The sequence below is a fragment of the Papio anubis genome, chromosome 1 (genome assembly GCF_008728515.1).
Source record: "Papio anubis isolate 15944 chromosome 1, Panubis1.0, whole genome shotgun sequence".
NCBI lineage: Eukaryota > Metazoa > Chordata > Mammalia > Primates > Cercopithecidae > Papio > Papio anubis.
In genome coordinates, this window is record NC_044976.1 from 195,285,768 (window position 1) to 195,308,419 (window position 22,652).

Below are 22,652 nucleotides of genomic sequence, written 5' to 3' on the forward strand. Positions count from 1 at the left end.
TTCTTCTCTTTTTCTTTCTTTTTGAGACAGAGTTTCGCTCTTGTTGCCCAGGCTGGAGTGCAGTGGCACAATCTCGGCTCACTGCAACCTCCACCTCCCAGGTTCAAGCGATTCTCCTGCCTCAGCCTCCCAAGTAGCTGGGATTACAGGCATGTGCCACCACATCTGGCTAATTTTTTGTATTTAGAGACAGGGTTTCACCATGTTGGTCACACTGGTCTCGAACTCTTGACCTCAGGTGATCCACCCCCTCCCAAAGTGCTGGGATTACATGTGTGAGTCACTGCGCCGGCCTTTTTTTCTTTTATTGAAAACTAAGTTATCATTCAATGTCACAAGGGCCTTCAGGTCCTTTGTTCCTCTTTATCTGCCCCATTACCCCATTAATCCTCAACCCTAGATGAATCCAAGCACCTGCTTGTTCTCCTCCTGGATCACTGAGCGAGGATGGAAAAAAAATGTACTCAATATTCAACTCAGCATTGAGTATTGCTCAACAACCTTTTTACTAATTCTTAGCAAAGTTTGTTATTTCCCAGAAGTGCTGTTCCAAAACTTTATCTTCCTTTTTCTTTTCTCCTTACTTTCAGCAGGTGATTTTCCTTCCTACTTCACAGAGAAAACCAGCTCTCTTCCAGCCCTGCTCCTTCACTTCCAAACATATATCTGTACTCATATTTTCACCTTTTCTCTTTTTTGAGGAAACGAAAACAGTATTTCTTCTCTCTACATTTTTACTTGCCCTCTTGACCCCACCTCTTTCTTGCTGCTTTTGGGACTTTTCATCAGTTATTTCTTATCTCTCTCTCTTTTTTTTTCTCCAGAAACTTTAGTTTCCAAATATGTTGAGCAAAAATATACAACCCCAACAGCAACTCTTTCTCCTAAGGGTAGATCCTGCAATATATCTAGGGAAAGGGACATAAAGGTGAGGGGGTGGAGGACTTTGGGGTACATCCCAAACTTCCCCTAAAACTAAACAGTTTATTCTCTGCACTAACAACACAGGAATCCCCTGATCTCCTTCTACATGTTTTGAGGGGCTGAAGGCTCTGCTGTTCTTCCTTGAATGAGAGCCTGGGTCCATACTTCTCTATAGGGGATGTCCAGAGGAAGGAATGCCTACTACTCCTACAGTAATCCTGGCCAATCCCTGCACCCCATTTTAGAGGTTCCCTGCGGGGTGGTGAGACATGAGGAGAAAGCACCTCTGGAGGCACAAGGGGAAGGCATCCATAGCCAAGGTATCTGAGAGGGAGTTTATGCCTCAGTGGTGGCTCATGCTGAGGTGATGACCACATTCTTCTGATTTTCCAGCCTCTTCTTCTGGATTCTTCTAGCCATGAAGAAAACGGCCAGCAGAAGTCAGAGAGAGCCAACCAAGATTCCTACACTGAGGCTCAGCATTTCACCTGTAGGATACAAGGATCCCACCTGGATGAAAAAAGCAAAGGTCATTGCTGATTGAGAGGCTGAGGGGCTCAGTAGTTCTGTACCAGGACTTGGAGGGCCCCTCTTCTGTGGAGAACAATGTCTCCTGAAGCTTTTCCAGCTGTTCCATTGAAATCCAGGCCCTTGGACTGAAAACTGTCCAGGGCACACTACTAGCAAGGCGAAGTTGTGAGCGAGCTATTGTAAAGGAAGAACTGCCCTAGCTGTCAGGGGAGCAGCTGTCTCACTGAGGTCTTCTGATCTTTATGCTTGATTTCATGCAAGTGACCCAGAATGTGTTCATAAGCTATATCCTTTTTGTTTGTTTGTTTTTTGTTTTTTGAGTCTCGCTCTGTTTCCCAGGCTGGAGTACATGGTGCAATCTTAGCTCACTGCAACCTCTGCCTCCCGGGTTCAAGCGATTCTCCTCCTACCTCAGTCTCCCAGGTAAGCTGGGATTACAGGTGCCCACTACCACACCTGGCTAATTTTTGTATTTTTAATAGAGATGGGGTTTCAGCATGTTGGCCAGGCTGGCATAAGCTATATTCTTAGTCTCACTCACCTCAATTAGGATGCCCAGGACAGTCAGGCCCTGAGGCCTCTGAGCGGCTTCACTCAAGCCATCACAGGAATCAGAGTCATAATGCATGATGCGGAGCTCAGTAACTGTGGCTTCACTGTTGATCTGGTGTTCTGAGCCCCCTGGGGATCATCCTGGCCCCAGTGCAGGTGGAGCTGGGTAGCTACATATTTTCTGGAGAGTCCACTTAGATACAGGGTAGAGGGCAGAGACAGTTGCATTGTGTAGCTATTCTTGTGCAGGTCTAAAGGCTCAGTGCCAGGCCAGTCATATCCATGGAGCTGCAGAGCAGTCATCTAAGGGTCAATCGTCACACTGTCTGGATATTGAAGGGGGACTGTGTATTGTTTCCACACTTCAGAGTAAGAGGCTGGCCAGTGGTCCTGACCATGTGGGCACTCATATGTCCAGTGTTGACCCTCATCTGCAGCCAGGATCCAAATCACCTCTAGCAAGATGATGAAGAACAACATGGTATCCCAGGAAGGGGCACAGGGGACTGGGAGTTTGGAGACTAGAAGACTAGGGCAGACAGAGAGAGAGAGAGATGGGGAGAGAGGCAGAGAGAGAGGTGAGTTCCTCATGTTGAGTGTATTTATCCCTTTTTTTGTTGCTATCTCTGTGTCTCTGTGCATTTCCAAGGGATTTGATTTTCAGTAGGGTACCATGGGTTTCTGGGTCCCCAGAACAAGTCTCTTGCTGCTTCTCTCAGCCCTTTCTCTTCATCTCCCTCTGCAGTCTCCATTCCACTTGATGACCCAGTTATTTCTTATTTCTCTTGGATTTGCAAGTTCTCCCTCTTCCTGGCTACTTTTTTCTTCCTGAAGCTGTGTTGCACCTTTCTTTCTTTCACTATCCTTTTGGAAAATATAGTTGTACATTCAATGTATGCACTGCACCTCTGGTTCATTCCATAACTTATTATCGTCTGCCTTCTTCTCACCCTTCAACTGAAATTGCTCTATTTAAAGATACTAAAGATCCCTTACTTGCTAACTTTAATGATTTCTTCCCAATTTTACCCAATCTGATTCTTTTTTTTTTTTTTTTTTTTTGGTCAAATGATCCTTTATTGAAATATTTTCCTTTGTGCTTAACTGGCTGGGCATTCCACAGCACCACTGTTGATGTCATCTATGATGTCAGGAGGGTGGCGGCCATCAACATTACAGCCTATAGACCCATAGACTGGGCAGTCCCCAGGATCTCTTTAATGGTTCCAGAGAGTTCTCTGGCTAAGGATCGGTGCCACATCTGTCCAGCAATGTTGACGATCTCATCAAAAGTGATATTCCCACTGTGTTTAATGTTTTTCTGTTTCTGTCTCTTGGTGGTTTCTGGAGGGCTTTGATGATCAGGGCAGAGGCAGAAGGCACCACCTCAATCTGGGTCTGTCTGTTCTGAATGGTCAGTTTCACTGTAATCCTCAGGCCCTTCCAGTCACCTGTTGCCTTGGCAATGTCATCACCAACCTTTTTCGGAGACAGACCCAGGGGGCCGATCTTGGGGGCCAGCACAGAAGTGGCACCGACTTCACCTCCGGTGCACCTCAGGTATACGACTTTGATCTCGCTGGGGTCGAACTTCCGCGGCATGGTGGAAGCGGCTGGTGTCGGATGAACCCAGATTCGGGATGACCGAAGAAAGTTGCACCTTAGCCTCCTCCGAGCCGAAAGCCGAAAGGGTCCCCAATCTGATTCTTAAACAGCATTTCCTACAGAGTTTAATAAGTCACCTGAAAAAACAATGCTGAGTTCAAATACATTTTATAAAACATTTTGGCTAAGCAACATTGAGCAGATTTCTTTTTTTTTTTTTTTTTTTTTTGAGACGGAGTCTTCTGCTGCCCGGCTGATGGCACCAGATCTCAGCTCACTACAAGCCTGGGCCCTGGTTCTATTGTCCTGCCCTCAGCCTCCCGAAAGTAGCTGGGACTACAGGCGCTCACACCTCCTGCTAGGGGTTGCTTTTTTTTTTTTTTTTTTGTATTTTTAGTGGAGAGACGGGTTTCACCGTATAGCTACAGGATATTCAGAATTCCTGACCCTGATCCCACTGCCGTGGCCTCCGTGCTGGGATTTCAGGCTTGTTCCCGCTACCGCCATTGAGAGCAGATTTCTTTACTGCAGCACTTATTTACGTTTAAAATATCCTAATAATCATTGTGATTTCCAAAACGGGGATATGTTAAGTACTGTTTTCTAAACTTATTTATCAACAGAATCCTTTTTATACGGAGCATCTTGCAAAATTAGTGTTCTGAGAGTCATAACATGGGAAACAATGCTTAATTGTTTTGAATGTGGTCCAAGGACACTTGCATCAGAATCACTTTGGATGTTGATTATTGATATGAAAACTAATCACCACGTCTTGCTATGTCAGAAGCTCTTCTGACAGAAGCCGAAAAAGAACACCCTTTCAAGGAACATGGAGAAGTTAACATGTGAGGATGTCAGAACAAGAACACAGAGGGTGCCTCGGTCCCTAATACTTTGGGGCCACCATATTATCCCTGGACTAGACCGTTATATAATAGAAAATACATTTATTTCCTGTATATGCCGTTGCTATTTTTGCCTTTGATAATGCAGCTGATCTGAAAACTAATTAATTCAGAGATAAAAAGAGAACCTACTTTCTGACTAATCATGGTGCGCAATCTCTGTACTGTTTTTTATAATAAAGCATGGATTTCTTTGTTGTGATTTCTTCCTATTTAAGGTAAAAAGATAAGGTCTTTCTTCTTTTCTTCTTTTTTTAAATTTCAATATCTTTTGAGGTACAAGTGGTTTTGGTTAGATCGATGAGTTCTATAGCGGTGAATTCTGAGATTTAGTGCACCTATCACCCAAGCAGCAGTGTGTACATCAAACAAACGTGTAGTCTTTTATCCCTCACCCTTCTCCCAACCTTCCCCTTGAGTCCCCAAAGTCCATTATATCACTCTGTATGTCTTTGCGTCCTCATAGCTTAGCTGAATCAAGGTCTATTTTTTTTTATTATACTTTAAGATGATCTATTTTAAAGGTAAAATTGTTAACACTTGATAATGGATTGGATGTGGGACATTTAGAGACTGGATAGGTTGGGATTTTTTAAAAGTTCTGCATTGTAATTTATGTTAGAAATTGTCCAAAGCACTTTCATTAAACTTCTGATTTCTCTATTGTGTTTTTCTGTGACTCAAGGTAAAAAAAAAAAAAAAAAGAAACTGGCTACATAATACAATAGCTACTTATTAAGTTCTTACCATTCGGGTTTGTATTCAGGAGTATTCAGGTTTGTATACTCCTAACATCTAATTCAATGCCTGGTGCAGAATGGGTTCTCAAAAAACATTGGAAAGGCAGATAAAAAACTGCCTACACATTAGATTTCTCAATAGCAATTGTAAACTAGAAGATAATGGAATACTACATTCAAAATTCTAAAAGAATGTTGTTTTCAACTTGAATACTATAATTATCTATGCATACCTAGATCATCAATCATATGTGAGAGAACGACTATTTTTCATTTGGGCAGTCTCACATGATTTACCTTCCTTGTGCCCTTTCTCAGGAAGCTCCTACTAGAAGATGTCTCACAGAATGGGAAATTTTTGCAATCTACTCATCTGACAAAGGGCTAATATCCCAAGCAAAGAACTCAAACAAATTTCTGGAAAAACAACCCCATCAAAAGTGGGCAAAAGGATATGAACAGACATTTCAAAAAGAAGACATGAATACAGCCGACACATGAAAAATGCTCATCATCACTGGCCATCAGAGAGAAATGCAAATCAAACCACAACGACACCATCTCACACCAGTTAGAATGGCAATCAATAAAAGTCAGGAAACAACAGGTGCTGGAGAGGATGGAGAAACAGGAACACTTTTACACTGTTGGTGGGATTAAAATTAGTTCAACCATTATGGAAAACAGTACATGCATTCCTCAAGGATTTAGAACTAGAAATACCATATGACCCAGCCATCCCATTATCAGTATATACCCAAAGATTATAAATCATGCTGCTATAAAGACACATGCACACGAGATGTTTATTGCAGCACTATTCACAATAGCAAAGACTTTGGAATCAACCCAAATGTCCATCAGTGACAGACTAGATGAAAGAAAATGTGGCACCATGGAATACTATGTTACAAAAAAGGATGAGTTTGTGTCCTTGTAGGGGACATGGATGCAGTTGGAACCATCATTCTCAGCAAACTATCGCAGTTAAATGAACCAAACACCGCATGTTCTCACTCATGTGTGGAACTGAACAATGAGATCACTTGACCGGAAGGGGAACATCACACACCGGGCCTATCATGGGGAGTGGGAGGGGGAAGGATGGCATTGGGAGTTATAATCTGATGTAAAATGACTAGTTGATGGGTGCTGATCGGCTGATGCAGCACACCAACATGGCACAAGTATACATATGTAATAAACTGCATCGCCAGCACATGTACTCTAGAACTTAAAGTATAATAAAAAAATGCCACAACTCAGATACAAAGGTAAAAAATAAATAAATAAATAAGGGAGTATACCAAGAAAGAGGAAGACATGGAAGACCAGAAACAGGTTATTGGCAGGGCAGAGAGCAAAGGGAATGCTTAGGATGACAGCAAAGACAAGTCCTGTGGGCAACTGTGGGGGAGCAGGTGGAGAGAACAAGCAATCCAGAGTAGATGAGGAGGTCGGAAAACTCCAGTACATTTATCTTCAAGGAAAACAAAACAAAAAGCCACATAAATTATCTAATAGGTTTGACCATATAGAAATTATATATTGACTTTGTTTTACAGAGCTGTTGGAGGGTGTGGAAGGACTTAGTCAAGTATTCATAAGAAAATTAGAAGCAATTGTGAACTGGAAAAATAAAAAAATTTGTGCAAAAAAGGAAATATAATTAAAATAGACTACTTGGCTTAATGTTGATTAATATTTACAGAGTCATATAATAAAAAAACTCCCTGCATATCATGAATGAAGTAATTACATACCTTTGTCAAAATTTATTGCACCGTTCCCTTAATATGAGTGCATTTTATTAATTGTAAACTATACCTCAATACCTCTAGCCAAAGGCTGCCTGCTCTGTTGGACAAGACTTTTTTTTTTCTTTCTTCTTTCTTTCTTTTTTTTTTTTTTAAAGAAATGGAGTCTCGCTCTGTTGTGCCCAGGCTGGAGGGCAGTGGCGCGACCTCAGCTCACCGCAAACTCTGTCTCCTGGGTTCAAGCGATTCTCCTGCCTCAGCCTCCAAGTAGCTGGGATTACAGGTGCCCACCACCACGCTCGGCTAATTTATTGTATTTTTAGTAGAGATGGGGTTTCACCATATTGGCCAGGCTGGTCTCCAACTCCCGACCTCAGGTGATCCGCCCGCTTCGACCTCCCAATGTGCTGGGATTACAGGCATGAGCCACTACACCTGGCCCTTTTTTTTTTTTTTTTTTTAAGGCTGCTTGCAAATTGGTATCAAAAAGTTTAAAAATAATTATATCTTTAGACCTAGCAATTCCACGTCTAGGATTCTGTCCTAAGAAAACAAGCCATATGGGCAAATTCAGCTTGTAGGTACAGCAAAACTCCACCTCTGCTCTCTTAAGACTCCTGATTGGGCTAGAGAATTAAAATGACATAAAACAGATTAACAGGAGAAAGCATCCAAATTTTGTGTGTGTGTGTGTGTGTGTGTGTGTGTGTGTGTGTGTGTGTGTGTGCTGTTTCTTTTCTTTTTTCTTTTTCCTTTTTTTTTTTTTTTTTGTACAGAGTCTTACTCTGTCACCCAGGCTGGAGTGCAGTGGCTCGATTTTGGCTCACTGCAACCTCTGCCTCCTGGGTTCAAGCGATTCTCCTGCCTTAGCCTCCCAAGTAGCTGGGATCACAGGTGCACGCTGCCATGCCTGGCTAATTTTTGTATTTTCAGTAAAGACAGGATTTCACCATGTTTACCAGGCTGGTCTTGAACTCCCGATCTGAGGTGATCTGCCTGCCTGGGCCTCCCAAAGTTCTGGGATTACAGGTACGAGCCACCGTGCCTGGCACAAATATATTTAATGCAAGTTTTAGGTGGCACACAAGAAAAGAAACAGTTCGAGTCAGTTCCTTATATACTAAATTGGACAAAGAGTGGTAAGTTATGATGAAGCAACTAAATTATGTGGGAGGACTTAAAAGGTAAGAGTTATTTTAACAAGTTCTGTACAGAATTCTCTTGGTCTTGACTTCTTGTCCCTAAAAATAAGGATGCTGCTTCTTTCACATGGGAATTTCATTTTTTGCGTTTAAGAAACAGCACAAGGCCGGGCTTATGCCTGTAATCTCAGCACTATGGGAGGCCGATGTGGGCAGATGACTTGAGCCCAGGTGTTCAAGACCAGCCTAGGCAACATGGCAAGATCCTGTCTCTACAAAAAACACAAATATTAGCTGGGTGTGGTGGCACATGCCTGTAGTCCCAGCTACTTGGGAGGCTGAGGTGGGAGGATCGCTTGAGTCCAGAAGGTTGAGGCTGCAGTGAGCTGTGATAGTGCCACTGCACTCCAGCCTGGGCAAAAGAGTAAGACCCTATCTCAAAAAAAAAAAAAAAAAAAAAAAGAAAGAAAAGAAAAGAAAGGAAAAGAAACAGCACAAAGGTTAGAGTGATCTTTTTGCACCTGCTGTTTTTCTTTTTTTCTTTTTTTGAGTCAGGGTCTCACTCTGTTGCTCAGGCTGGAGTGAAGTGGCACCATCATGGCTCACTGTAGCCTCAACCTCCTGAGCTCAAGTGATACTCTCACTTCAGCATCCCTGTTATTTTTCAAATGCCTTTAACTTAAATGGTATGCCAGAATGGCTTGGGTTTTTGTTTGTGTGGTTTTTTTTTTTTTTGAGCCAGTGTCTTGTTCTGTCATCCAAGCTGGAGTGCAGTGGTGTGATCATGACTCACTACCGCCTCGACCTCCCAGGCTCAAGCTATCCTCCCACCTCAGCCTCCCAAGTAGCTGGGACCACAGTTACGCACCACCACACCTGGGTACTTTTTTATTGTTTACTTCGTGTAGATACAGTGTTTTGTTATTTGCCCAGGCTGGTTTCGAACTCCTAGCCTCAAGTGATCCTCCCACCTTGGCTTCCCAAAGTATTGGGATTACAGGTGTAAGCCACTGGACCTGGCCTCTTTGAGTTTTTAAAGTTTTGAGTTTTTTTAGAATTGGGGTCTCACTGTGTTGCCCAGGCTGGTCTCAAATTCCTAGGCTCAAGCAATCCTTCCCCCTTAGATCCTCTCACCTCAGCCTCCTGAGTAGCTGGGACTATAGGTGTGTGCCCAGAAAAAACACTGACACAACCACTGATATACGTATCAGTATATACAGGCGATGGCTCACACCTGTAATCTCAACACTTTGGGAGGCTGAAGCAGGAGGATTGCTTAAGCTCAGAAGTTCGAGACCAGCCTGGGCAAGATGGTGAGACCCTGTCTTTAAAAAAAGTAAAATAAGAAAACTTAGGCATCCTGGTACATACCTGTCTTCCCAACTACTCAGGAGGCTGAAGTGGGAGGATTGATTGATCCCAGGAGCTTGAGGCTGCAGTTAGCAGTGATCACACCACTGCACTCCAGCCTGGATGACAGAGTGAGACCCTTTCCTAGAACACAAAAATCATATCCTTTTTGTTAAAAAAAAACCTTCTGAATCTCTCATTTTTATATCTTATACATTTGGAAGAGTTGGAATAATTTCTATATAATGCTACTGTCTCAGATAACAGACAGATTCTAAGTTTTTCTGTAAGGTCAGTACCCTTTAGTCTCTAGCTAATTATCAACTCCAAGAACAAATTCCAAAGTCAATGACCCTGAATTTCATTTGAGAAAAACAGGAAGGCACTACAAACTATGAACGTTGTTATTATAATAGCAACTGTATAGTGCTTTCTAATTTTTAGACCACTTTCACATACTCTGTTTCGTATTACCTCAGGTTTATAAATTAAACCTATTTTTGAAAATATGAGTATTATAGCCTAAAAAGTTGTTAACAATCAAAAAGACTAGATTATCCAAGCAGAGGTGCCTAACTAGCATTAGGGGACATCCTCATCAGCATGGCAATTTCAAAGTCCTGGTTTGTAACACCTGACTCATGTGTTCATTCAACAAATATTCATTAAGGACCTAATCCTAGTGTCAGGCTGCCTAGATTAGGAAACCTGTTAGGTCTTCAGTGAGAAAATTATATTCTATATATGAAGAATGTGAGGACACTCAGGCTTCAAATAAAATACAATCTATAAATTATTGTTAAGTGAAAGGCCCTGTTAAAACGGGCAGGAACAGGATTCTGAATAATTTTTTCCTTTATTTTTGTGTGGATGGTTTTCTGGCTCCCCACTGAAGGAGTTACAAGATTAGTAAACATACTATTGTTCAGGAAAGAAAAATATATGTGGGGTGTGTGTGTGTGTTTGATGTATTAATAGTTCTAGAGGACAGACTAAGAGCTGGTACTCCCTAAAGATCTTTTCTCTTTCTTGCCCTTCCTTCCTTCCTTCCTTCCTTCCTTCCTTCCTTCCTTCCTTCCTCCCCTTCTCCTTCTCTTACGGTCTTGCCTTTGTTCAGCCTGGCTGAGTGCATAATCCGGTTCACCGCCCCGGTTCCGCCATCCTCATGCTTCCAACCCCAGTTGACCTTCACCACTTTAGCTTTTTGTTTTAGTTTTGTGATCAACTTCATCTATGTTGCCCAGGGTGGTCTGAACCCTGTTCAGGTAATCCACTCCACCTCCTCTCCCCAGTTGATGGATTACAGCTGAGCCATCATGGTCCCATACTTGAGGTTGTGTCCAAGAAGAGTACTGCTAATGGTGAAACTCAAGCCAAAGCAACAAATTGGCAACTGGATGACCTGGAGGGGAGAGGCCAGTAGCGACCTGACTGATAGGTATGGGTTCCTAAGACTTCTTCCTTTGGGGAGACCTGGAGACGGGCGAAGGGGGATCCAGATGCTTTTCTTTTCCTCCACTGGTTGTCTGGGGAAGGAAATGTGGCTTTAGGGGCCCAAGTTTGGTTTTAAGCAAGCTACGCAGGTAGGCAGCTCTCCCGATCTTCTCTACCCCTTTAGCAATGATTCCACTCCTTTTCTATTCTCTTTCTACCCCCAAATCTGCCCCTCCAACACAGAAGGGTGCTTCTTTGGCATTCCTTCTGCTCCTCCTGTTGTAACATCTTTGCCTTTGAATTTCACCCTGAACTTGTAAACGGGCCAGCATCCTCTGTGGTTTCTGGGCTGCTTATCATTGGGTAGTGCTGGATAAACATCCTAAGAAATTTACATGTTCTTTTAAATCTTCTCCTAGGACCAGATTTCTGGCTCTGATAAATATCTATCAACATAAGAGTGAATTTTGATATAAACCTTCGTAATAACATCTCATCCCTGGTGTAGTAAGAAGAAATTTACTTGGACTTGCACAGAGCTGACTCCAGCCTTAACTCCTCTATGGGAAGCTCTACTCCATCTTCTATTAGTTTCCTCATTCATACAATGTGGATGATAAAACCTATCTTGCATGATTGTCACTGAGATATCTGGACAGTGCCACATACTACTTCCTGCCTAATCTGTGTTAGTTTCTTTTGTAGGGTTATTATGAGCATCGTAGATAATTAAATGTGAAAGAGCTCTGTAAACTCTACAAATCTCTTCTACATGTTGATTTTGTTAATGAAAAATAATACATTATCTAATAATAAGGGTGAAGGAGGCAGAGGATCAGAAAAATATGGGTACTAGGCTTAATACCTGGGTGATGAAATAATCTATACAACAAAACCCCACATGACAATAAAATTTACCTACATAACAAATCTTCACATGTACCCTGAACCTAAAAGTTAAAAACAAAAAGCACAAATAGGTAAGAGGAACAGCTAGATTTTGAGGAGATCTTGTTTCTTTGGGGAAGAGTCTTACTCTGTTGTCCAGACTGGAGCCAGAGTACCATGATAACTCATCATGCATCTTGAACTCCTGGCCTCAGCAATCCACCCTACCCCTTCTTGAATAGTTTGCATTCATGCTTCTGCCACCATGCAGCTAATTTTTAAATATTTTTCTAGAGACAGGGTCTCACTATGTTGCCCAGGCTGGTCTTGAACTCCTGGCCTCAAGCAATCCTCCTGCCTCAGTGTCCCAAAGTATTGAGATTATAGGTGTGAGAGTCCCAGCCTGGATAGAGGTTTGCCATTCTACACCCAGGGAATTAATTCAATATATCACGACCTATTACTCAAAGCAAACATCAGGAATACATGTCACAAGTCAAAATGCATTGGTTGGGGACAGAATTTTTAAATAGAAATTGTCCATAAAAATTTGAGACGATAGTTTCGTACCTAAATGAACATTTATTGATCTGAAATCTATAGTGCTGCTCATCACCAACTCCTGATACGTTTCCAATTCTGTTTGCAATGGACAATAATAAAATAATATGTGAGTGTGGCCTCAGGTATTCTGAATTTGGACACTGCTGTTTCCATCCGAGGACCAAGACCTACACATCTCAGTGGCATTGAAAAAGTTAACAAACTGGTATAGAATGCCAGAAAATTTGATCAGAATACTTTATATATACTCTAAACCTGAAAACCACACTCCCTAATATTCTGCTGGTGTGCTGGTCGGTAAAGGAAAAAACATTGAGAAAGACAGCAGCCCCTAGAAGAGAAACAATCCTAAAAGAAATGTCCAAATTGCCAATTACTTTCTGTTTGTCAAAGTCTCTACTGGAGGTGCTTGGAAGTTTGGTGAGAAGAATGAACCTTTGTGCAAGATCCCTCAGCTGACAGACCTGTGAGAGCCTCCGGGTGGCTGCTTTGTCTTACAGAAGGCATTCTGTTTCCTGACACATTTTCCTGTGGCCTTTGCTCTTCGTATTCTGTATGTTAGGCTTCTGTTTCTATCAATATTTGTCATTAATAGCATTTTACATTGCTCCTTCAGAATTTATTTATTTTGAGACAGGATCTCACTCTGTTGCCCAGGCCTGAGTGCAGTGGCACGATTATGGCTCACTGCAGTTTGGAGCCCCGGGACTCAGGGGATCCTCCCACCTTAGCCTCCCAAGTACCTGGGACCACAGGCATGTACCACCACACCTGGATAATTTTTGTTTTTTGTTTTGTTTTGAGTTTCACTCTTGTCACCCAGACTGGAGTGCAATGACATGGTCTCGGCTCACTGCAAACACTGTCTCCCAGGTTGAAGCAATTTTCCCGCCTCAGCCTCCCAAGTAGCTGGGATTGCAGGCGCCCGCCACAACACCCAGCTAATTTTTGTATTTTTAGTAGAAATGGGGTTTCACCATGTTGGCCAGGTAGGTCTCAAACTCCTTGTCAGGCCTCTGAGCCCAAGCCAAGCTATCACATCCCCTGTGACTTGCACATATACGCCCAGATGGCCTGAAGTAACTGAAGAATCACAAAAGAAGTGAAAATGCCCTGCCCTGCCTTAACTGATGACATTCCACCACAAAAGAACTGAAAATGGCTGGTCCTTGCCTTAAATGATGACATTACCTTGTGAAAGTCCTTTTCCTGGCTCATCCTGGCTCAAAAAGCTCCCCCACTGAGCACCTTGTGACTCCCACTCCTGCCAGCCAGAGAACAACCCCCCTTTGACTGTAATTTTCCTTTTACTCATCTAATCCTTCTATAAAACTGCCCCACCCTTATCTCCCCTTCACTGACTTTTCGACTCAGCCCGCTTCTGCACCTGTAGGTAATTAAAAGCTTTGGCCGTTTCACAAAGCCTCAGTTCGAAGTGGTCTTCACACGGATGCGCATGACATTTTAAAAGCCGCGGATCGGATCAAAAATCTCCCTGAGACACCTTCTGCCCCCTGCTTTGCCTCCAAGGAGGACCTGCTCTCAGTTCTGCATGAGAAAGATCCACCTACCACCTCTGGTCCTCAGACCAACCAGCCTGAAGGAACATCTACCAATTTTAAATCGCTTGCCCCTTTACTCTTCTTCTCCACCCTCCTCTCTACTATCCTCAAACGCCTTCTCCTTCAATCTTGGTTTCACCCTTCAATCTCTCCCCTTCTCTTAATTTCAGTTCTTTCATTTTCAGTGTAGAGACAAAGGAGCTGATGCTTTGTAACCAGGACCTCCGGGAAAGGGAGCCTCCTTGCAGGCACTGAAGGATGCTCTCTGATTACTTCCACCCACGCTTTGAGCTGTTCGACCACACCGTGGTTTTCCCTGCCCGGTCCCGCAGTCCCGCAGGGCAAGAACCCCACCCTCTCTCCCTGTCTCTACCCCTTCTCTGCTTTTCTGGGGGAAGGGCAAGAACCCCAACCCCTTCTCTCCCTGTCTCTACCCCTTCTCTGCTTTTCTGGGGGAAGGGCAAGAACCTCAACCTCTTATTTTTGTGCCCTGACCCCTTATTTCCGTGCCCCGACCTCTTTTTTTTGCGCCCCAACCTCTTATTTTTGCATCCCAACCCCTTATTTCCACGCCCGACCTCTTATCTCTGTACCCCAACCCCTTATTTCCGTGCCCCGACCTCTTTTCCCGCTTTTCTGGAGGGCAAGAACCCCCGAACTCCTTCTCTCCATGTCTCTACTCTCTTTTCTCTGGGCTTGCCTCCTTCACTATGGGCAACCTTCCACCCTCCATTCCTCTTTTGTCTCCTTAGCCTGTGTTCTCAAGAACTTAAAACCTCTTCAACGCACACCTGACCTAAAACCTAAATGCCTTATTTTCTTCTACAATGCCGCTTAGCGCCAACACAAACTTGACAGTAGTTACAAAAAGCCAGAAAACGGCACTTTCGATTTTTCCATCCTACAAGATCTAGATAATTATTGTCATAAAATGGGGAAACGGTCTGAGGTGCCTGACGTCCAGGCATTCTTTCACACATAAGTCCCTCGCTAGTCTCTGTTCCCAATGCAACTTGTCCCAAATCTTCCTTCTTTCCTTCCCGCCTGTCCCCTCAGTCCCAACCCCAAGCATCGCTGAGTCTTTCCGGTCTTCCTTTTCTACAGACCCATCTGACCTCTCCCCTCCTCGCCAGGCCGAGCTAGGTCCCAATTTTTCCTCAGCCTCCGCTCCACCACCCTGTAATCCTTTTATCACCTCCCCTCCTTACACCCCGTCTGGCTTACAGTTTCGTTCCTCGACTAGCCCTCCCCCACCTACCCAGCAATTTCCTCTTAAAAAAGTAGCTAGAACTAAAGGCATAGTCAAGGTTAATGTTCCTTTTTCTTTATCCGACCTCTCCCAAATCAGTTAGCGTTTAGGCTCTTTTTCATCAAATATAAAAAACCCAGCCCAATTCATGGCCCGTTTAGCAGCAACTCTGAGACACTTTTCAGCCGTAGACCCTGAAAGGTCAGAAGGCTGTCTTATTCTCAATATGCATTTTATTTTATTACCCAGTCTGCTCCTGACATTAAATAAAACCCCCAAAATTAAATTCCAGCCCTCAAACCCCACAACAGGACTTAATGAACCTCGTCTTCAAGGTGTACAATAATAGAGTAGAGGCAGCCAAGTAGCAACTTATTTCTGAGTTGCAATTCCTTGCCTCCACTGTAAGATAAACCCCAGCCACATCTCCAGCACACAACTCCAAATGCCTGAACCGCAGCTGCCAGAGGTTCCTCCAGAACTTCCTCCCCCAGGAGCTTGCTACAAGTGCCGGAAATTTGGCCACTGGTCCAAGGAATGCCCGCAGCCCGGGATTCCTCCTAAGCCGTGTCTCATCTGTGTGGGACCCCACTGGAAATCGGACTGTCCAACTTGCCTGGCAGCCACTCCCAGAGTCCCTGGAGCTCTGGCCCAAGGCTCTGATTGACTCCTTTCCAGACCTTCTCGGCTTAGTGGCTGAAGATTGACGCTGTCACATCTCCTTGGAAGCTTCCTGGACCATCACAGACGCTTTGGGTAACTCTTAACAGTGGAGGGTAAGTCTGTCCCCTTCTTAATCAATATGGAGGCTACCCACTCCACATTACCTTCTTTTCAAGGGCCTGTTTCCCTTGTCTCCATAACTGTTGTAAGTATTGACTGCCAGGCTTCTAAACCTCTTAAAACTCCCCCACTCTGGTGCCAACTTGGACAACATTCTTTTATACACTCCTTTTTAGTTATCCCCACCTGTCCAGCTCCCTTATTACGTCAAGACATTTTAACTAAATTATCTGCTTCCCTGACTATTCCTAGGCTACAGCCATACCTCATTGCCGCCTTTTCCCCCAGTTCAAAGCCTCCTTCACATCCTCCCCTCGTGTCCCCCCACCTTAACCCACAAGTATAGGATACCTCGACTCCCTCCTTAGTGACTGATCATGCGCCCCTTACCATCTCATTAAAACCTAATCACCCTTACCCGACTCCACACCAATATCCCATCCCACAGCACGCTTTAAAAGGATTAAAGCCTGTTATCACTCGCCTGCTACAGCATGGCCTTTTAAAGCCTGTAAATGCCCCTTACAATTCCCCCATTTTACCTGTCATAAAACCAGACAAGGCTTACAGGTTAGTTCAAGATCTGCGCCTTATCAACGAAATTGTTTTGCCTGTCCACCCTGTAGTGCCCAACCCATATCCTCTCCTATCTTCAATACCTCCCTCCACAACCCATTATTCTGTTCTGGAACTCATACATAACATTCTTTACTATACCTTTACACCCTTCATCCCAGCCTCTCTTTGCTTTCACTTGGACTGACCCTGACACCCATCAGGCTCAGCAAATTACCTGGGCTGTACTGCTGCAAGGCTTCACGGACAGCCCCCATTACTTCAGTCAAGCCCAAATTTCTTCCTCATCTGTTACCTATCCTGGCATAATTCTCATAAATACACACTTACTCTCTCTGCTGATCATGTTCGGTTAATCTCCCAAACCCAAAACCCTTTTATAAAACAACTCCTTCTTTCCTTCCTAGGCATGGTTAGTGCGGACAAAATTCTTACACAAGAGCCAGGACCGCGTCCTGTAGACTTTCTGTCCAAACAACTTGACCTTACTGTTTTAGCCTAGCCCTCATGTCTGCGTGCAGTGCCTGCCACTGCTTTAATACTTTTAGAGGCCCTAAAAATCACAAACTATGCTCAACTCACTCTCTTCAGTTCTCTTAACTTCCAAAATCTATTTTCTTCCCCCCACCATCGCTCTAGGCAACGCTTACTCCGATAAGGTGGCTAGAAAAGCAGCCAGTGTTCCAACTTCTATCCCTCATGGCAGTTTTCCTCCTTCACATCAGTCACTCTCACCTACTCCCCCACTGAAACTTCCACCTATCAATCTCTTCCCACACAAGGCAAATGGTTCTTAGACCAAGGAAAAGATCTCCTTCCAGCCTCACAGGCCCATTCTATTCTGTCATCATTTCATAACCTCTTCCATCTAAGTTACAAGCCGCTAGCCTGTCTCTTAGAACCTCTCATTTCCTTTCCATCCTAGAAATCTGTTCTCAAGAAAATCACTTCTCAGTGTTCCATCTGCTATTCTACTACCCCTCAGGGATTGTTCGGGCCCCCTCCCTTTCCTACACATCAAGCTCGGGGATTTGTCCCTGTCCAGGACTGGCAAATTGACTTTACTCACATGCCCTGAGTCAGAAAACTAAAATATCTCTTAGTCTAGGTAGACACTTTCACTTTTGTAGAGGCCTTTCCCACAGGGCCTGAGAAGGCCACCGCAGTCATTTCTTCCCTTCTGTCAGACATAATTCCTCAGTTTGGCCTTCACACCTCTCTATACAGTCTGATAACGGACCAGCCTTTAATAGTCAAATCACCCAAGCAGTTTCTCAGGCTCTTAGTATTCAGTGAAACTTTATATCCTTTACCATCCTCAATCTTCAGGAAAGGCAGAATGGACTAATGGTCTTTTAAAAACACACCTCACCAAGCTCAGTCACCAACATAAAAAGGACTAGACAATACTTTTACCACTTTCCCTTCTCAGAATTCAGGCCTGTCCTCAGAATGCTACAGGTTCCAGCCCATTTGAGTTCCTAGGTGGACACTCCTTTTCATTAGGTCCCATCTCATTCCAGACACCAGACCAAGTTGGACTGCACCCCAAAACACTTGTCATCCCTACTATCTTCTGGCTAGTCATACTCCTATTCACCGTTCTCAACTACTCATAAATGCCCTGCTCTTGTTTACACTGCTAGTTTACACTGTTTCTCCAAGCCATCACAGCTGATATCTCCTGGTGCTATCCCAAACCGCCACTCTCAATTCCCTCTTAAAGTAAATAATCTTTGCTGGCAAGGCTATTCTGAGCCTCCTTAGGCACTCTCTAATTAAATGTCCTAGGTCCTCCCAATTCTTAGTCCTTTAATACCTGTTTTCTCTCTTTCTCTTATTCAGACTTTGTGTCTTCTGTTTAGTTTTTCAATTCATACAAAACCATATCCAGGCCATCACCAATCATTCTATACGACAAGTGCTGCTTCTAACAACCCCACAATATTGTCTCTTACCACAAGCTCTCCCTTCAGCTTAATCTCTCCCACTCTAGGTTCCCATGCCACCCCTAATCCCGCTTGAAGCAGCCCTAAGAAACATCACCCATTCCCTCTCCATATGACCCCCCGAAAATTTTCGCCACCCCAACACTTCACTATTTTGTTTTATTTTTCTTATTAATATAAGAAGGCAGGAACGTCAGGCCTCTGAGTCCAAGCCAAGCCATCACATCCCCTGTGACTTGCACATATACGCGCAGATAGCCTGAAGTAACTGAAGAATCACAAAACAGGTGAAAATGCCCTGCTTCGCCTTAACTGATGACATTCCACCACAGAAAAAGTGAAAATGGCCGGTCCTTGCCTTAAGTGATGACATTACCTTGTGAAAGTCCTTTTCCTGGCTCATCCTGGCTCAAAAAGCTCCCCCACTGAGCACCTTGTGATTCCCACTCCTGCCCGCCACAGAACAACCCCCCTTTGACTGTAATTTTCCTTTACCTACCAAAATCCTATAAAACGGCCCCACCCTTATCTCCCTTCACTGACTCTCTTTTGGGACTCAGCCCGCCTGCACCCCGGTGATTAAAAAGCTTTATTGCTCACACAAAGCCTGTTTAACGGTCTCTTCACACAGACACACACGCATGACACTCCTGACCTCAGGTGATCCGCCCGCCTCGGCCTCCCTAAGTGCTGGGATTACAGGCGTGAGCCACCGCGCCTGGCCCAATTTGTATTATTTTTATTTTTATTTTTGTAGACACAGGGTCTCTCTTATGTTGCCCTCAAACTCCTGGGCTCAAGCGACCCTCCAGCCTTGGTGAGAGCCACAGCGCCCAGTCTCTCTAAGAATTTAAAAAGCAGTTTCAGATCACAATATCATCTATCTCGTTCACAGTCCCCTTGCTTTTTACTGTAACCCTTTAAAAAGCATTATACAGATAAAGAAACGGTGGTTTAACAGTGAAGTAACCACCAAAAACTCTCGGCCTGCCAATCCTCTGCCTTCTTCAGGCGATAGGATTAAGAATGGGATCCTAGGATGCTTACATGCAATGATGAACCCGAAAACGCTTGCAAAGTGCTTCACAAATATTGATCACGAAGAAGGAAGTCCTCTTCCCGCCTGGAGACTGTGTGGGGTAAGGCGAGGTGGTGGGTGGGAATCTGGTGTCCTGCTCCACCCTCCTGACGAGGGGAGGGCCTAACCTGGACCGCGGAGGAATCGAGTGACTGCCTCAAAAATCTAGAACCGATCCCCGTGACCCCGCCCCTCCCGCTGCTTCTCAGTCTCTGCGCCGGAGACGCGCCCGCCCCTCATGTTTCTCCGAGCAGGCCTGGCCGCGCTTTCTCCGCTTGTTCGCAGTCTTCAGCCCTCTCCTGTCGCCGCCATGAGTACTGGCACGTTCGTCGTGTCGCAGCCGCTCAATTACCGCGGCGGGGCCCGCGTGGAGCCGGCTGACGCCTCCGGCACGGAGAAAGCTTTCGAGCCGGCAACCGGTAACTGCACCGAGCCGGGGAGGCTGGGGCGCCGCGGGGCCGGGTGCGCGGATTTCCCGGCCAGCCCCCGTTTCCTGTGTTCTGCAGGGTCGACTTGAGCACAGACAGTGACAGTGGAGAGTCTAAGTTTGTGTGTGTAGGCAGCTAGCGATTCTGGGGCAACGCGAGTGCCTCTGGGCGGGGATGGGAAGGGAGGAAAAGGAAAAGCTGATGGGAGGATCGTGAGGAGTTTTACCGGGGCCAGAACAGAGTTCGCAAAGTCCTGGTGTGGGAAGTCGTACGTCTGTTAACTTCCTTTTTTTTTTTTTTTTTTTTTTGAGACAGAGTTTCACTCTGTTGCCCAAGCTGAAGTGCAGAGGCACGATCTCAGCTCACTGCGCCCTCGACCTTCCGGACTCAAGTGCTTCTCCCGCCTCAGCCTCCCTGGTAGCTGGGATTATAGGCTCCCAACCATGTCCGACTAATTTTTGTATTCTTAGTAGAGACGGGGTTTCAGCATGTTACTCAGGCTGGTCTCCAACTCCTGAGCGTAAGTGATCCTCCCGCTTCGGCCTCCCAAAGTGCTGGGATTGCAGGCGTGAGCCACCGTGCCCAGCCAGCTGTTCCCCTTTTAAAACTAGGACTGATGTATTATTATCTTCAAATGTGTGCATAGGAGAGGAATTCTAAAAGAACGGGGTTGTGGGGAAGATAATTATTTGTGCTGGGAATGAAGGAGCGCTCACAGATAGTTTCTAATGACTACGAATGAGGACTTTGTCACCACATTCTAATATTAAAATATTTCTGCACATTAATCAGAATTGGGAAAGGAAAAAACCCCACCTTTATTCAGTACTTTCTTCCCCAGCTTTATGGGAGTGTAATTAACAAATAAAAATAGTATATATTTAAGTGTAAAACATGATGTAATGTATGTATACCTTACAAAATGATTACCACAGTCAATCTAATTACCCATTGCTTCTACATAGTTACAGATTTTTTTGGATAGTGAAATATTTAAGATCTATTCTTTTAGCAAATTTCAAGTATACGATGCAGTATTGGTAACCATAGTCACCATGGTCTACATGAACTCTCCACAATTTATTCATCTTGCTGAAATAAAACTTTTTAATCCAGTGGATACTGTGTGCTAAGCACTGTGCTAGGCACTGGATTTACTCTGGGAACTCTGAAGGTCACAGAGATAAGGAAGAAGAGGCTTTTTGTTTTGGTTTTGTGTTGTGTTTATTTTGCTGGGTTTTAGGGAATATATGTGGGGAGAAAAATGTAAATATTTTGTGTAAAATGTAGCCAGAGCAATAAAACTGATTTGCAGGGCACTGGAGAATTTAGTATTTGACCATCCACACTAAACCACAGAGCAGTGACTTGGCAGACCCAGAAGGTGTTACCGCATCTCTTCTTTATGTAGGAGGAAACAGCTTCTCTACCCCGACCTCATCTTGATACAGAAGAAAGAAAAATTGCTCTTTGTTGTTTTAATTGCCTACAGTGTGTGTGACCCTCAGCCACTGCCTTTACCAGCTGGCTGTTCAAGTTTGTAACAGAAATTGCAGATTTGTGAAGTCTCCCTGGAAAGAGTCCCAGGAGTTCTTGTGAAGAGGATTTGCTGAGTTGAAAAGCTTAAAGAATGCTTGTTGGTAGAGGCAGTACAGTCCTTGGGACATCGGTCTAGAAAAACTGATTGTTTCATAATTTGCACCAGAATAGGGAGAGGGAATAAAGGTGGAATAAGAAAAGGAAATACTGGATTTTTTGAGAAAAAATATGTTCTTTAGGAATGCCTTATCCTGATATTACTGCTTATTAACTATATTTATCAAGTATCAGTAGTATGATATAACCTACATAGAATATAGACGAGGGATTTACAGTCAGAGTTTATAACCCAGTAGACCGATTACTTTTGACTTTCATTTTACGAGACCTCTGAGGTTCTGAGATAATGTTTAGGAGTGTTGCAAAACTTAATAGAAGTTAATGTTAGTAAACTCAACTGTAAAATAGTAGAGAGCAGGGGTTCTTAAACCTAAATCCATGATGAGTTTAGGGCAGGGGACATGACATTCCTGTAATTCTGTTATATGTTTAAGTACATTTTTTCTGGAGAGAAGTCTGCAACTTTTATCAGACTCCTAAAACATGTCAGTGACTGCAAAGTATCATTAAGAACTGCTAGGCTGGGTGTGGTGGCTTACGCCTGTAATCCCAGCACTTTGGGAGGCAGAGGTAGGTGAATCACTTGAGGTCAGGAGTACAAGACCAGCCTGACCAACATGATGAAACCCCGTCTCTACTAAAAATACAGAAATTAGCTGAATGTGGTGGTACATGCCTGTAATCCCATGTAATCCCAGCTACTGGGAAAGCTGAGGCAGGAGAATTGCTGGAACCTGGGAGGGGAAAGTTGCAGTGAGCCAAGATCGCGCCATTGCATTCCAGCCTGGGCGACAAGAGCGAGTCTCTGTCTTAGAAACAAACAAACAAAAAAACCAAAAAAACCCCTGCTAGTATAGAGATGGTCACTAAATCAAACCATACTTAAGAAGGGACGGTAGCTCACGCCTGTAATTCCGGCACTTTGGGAGGCCCAGGCGGGCGGATCATGAAGTCAGGAAATCGAGACCATCCT

At 44.2% G+C, this 22,652-nt stretch overlaps 1 protein-coding gene and 2 pseudogenes across 1 annotated transcript in view; 1 reads left to right on the forward strand and 2 right to left on the reverse strand.

Moving 5' to 3' along the window:
• Positions 1-287: 287 nt before the first annotated feature.
• Positions 288-2,675, reverse strand: LOC101014676 (annotated as a pseudogene).
• Positions 810-19,674, reverse strand: LOC116271598 (annotated as a pseudogene).
• Positions 19,675-19,710: 36 nt separating this feature from the next.
• The window catches only part of ALDH9A1 (aldehyde dehydrogenase 9 family member A1), a 41,099-nt gene continuing 38,157 nt past the window's right edge, over positions 19,711-22,652 (forward strand). The window contains exon 1 of the mRNA XM_031658994.1: positions 19,711-20,011. Coding sequence (XP_031514854.1) covers positions 19,831-20,011 — 181 coding nt within the window. The 5' untranslated portion in view covers positions 19,711-19,830. The remainder of the gene's footprint in view (positions 20,012-22,652) is intronic.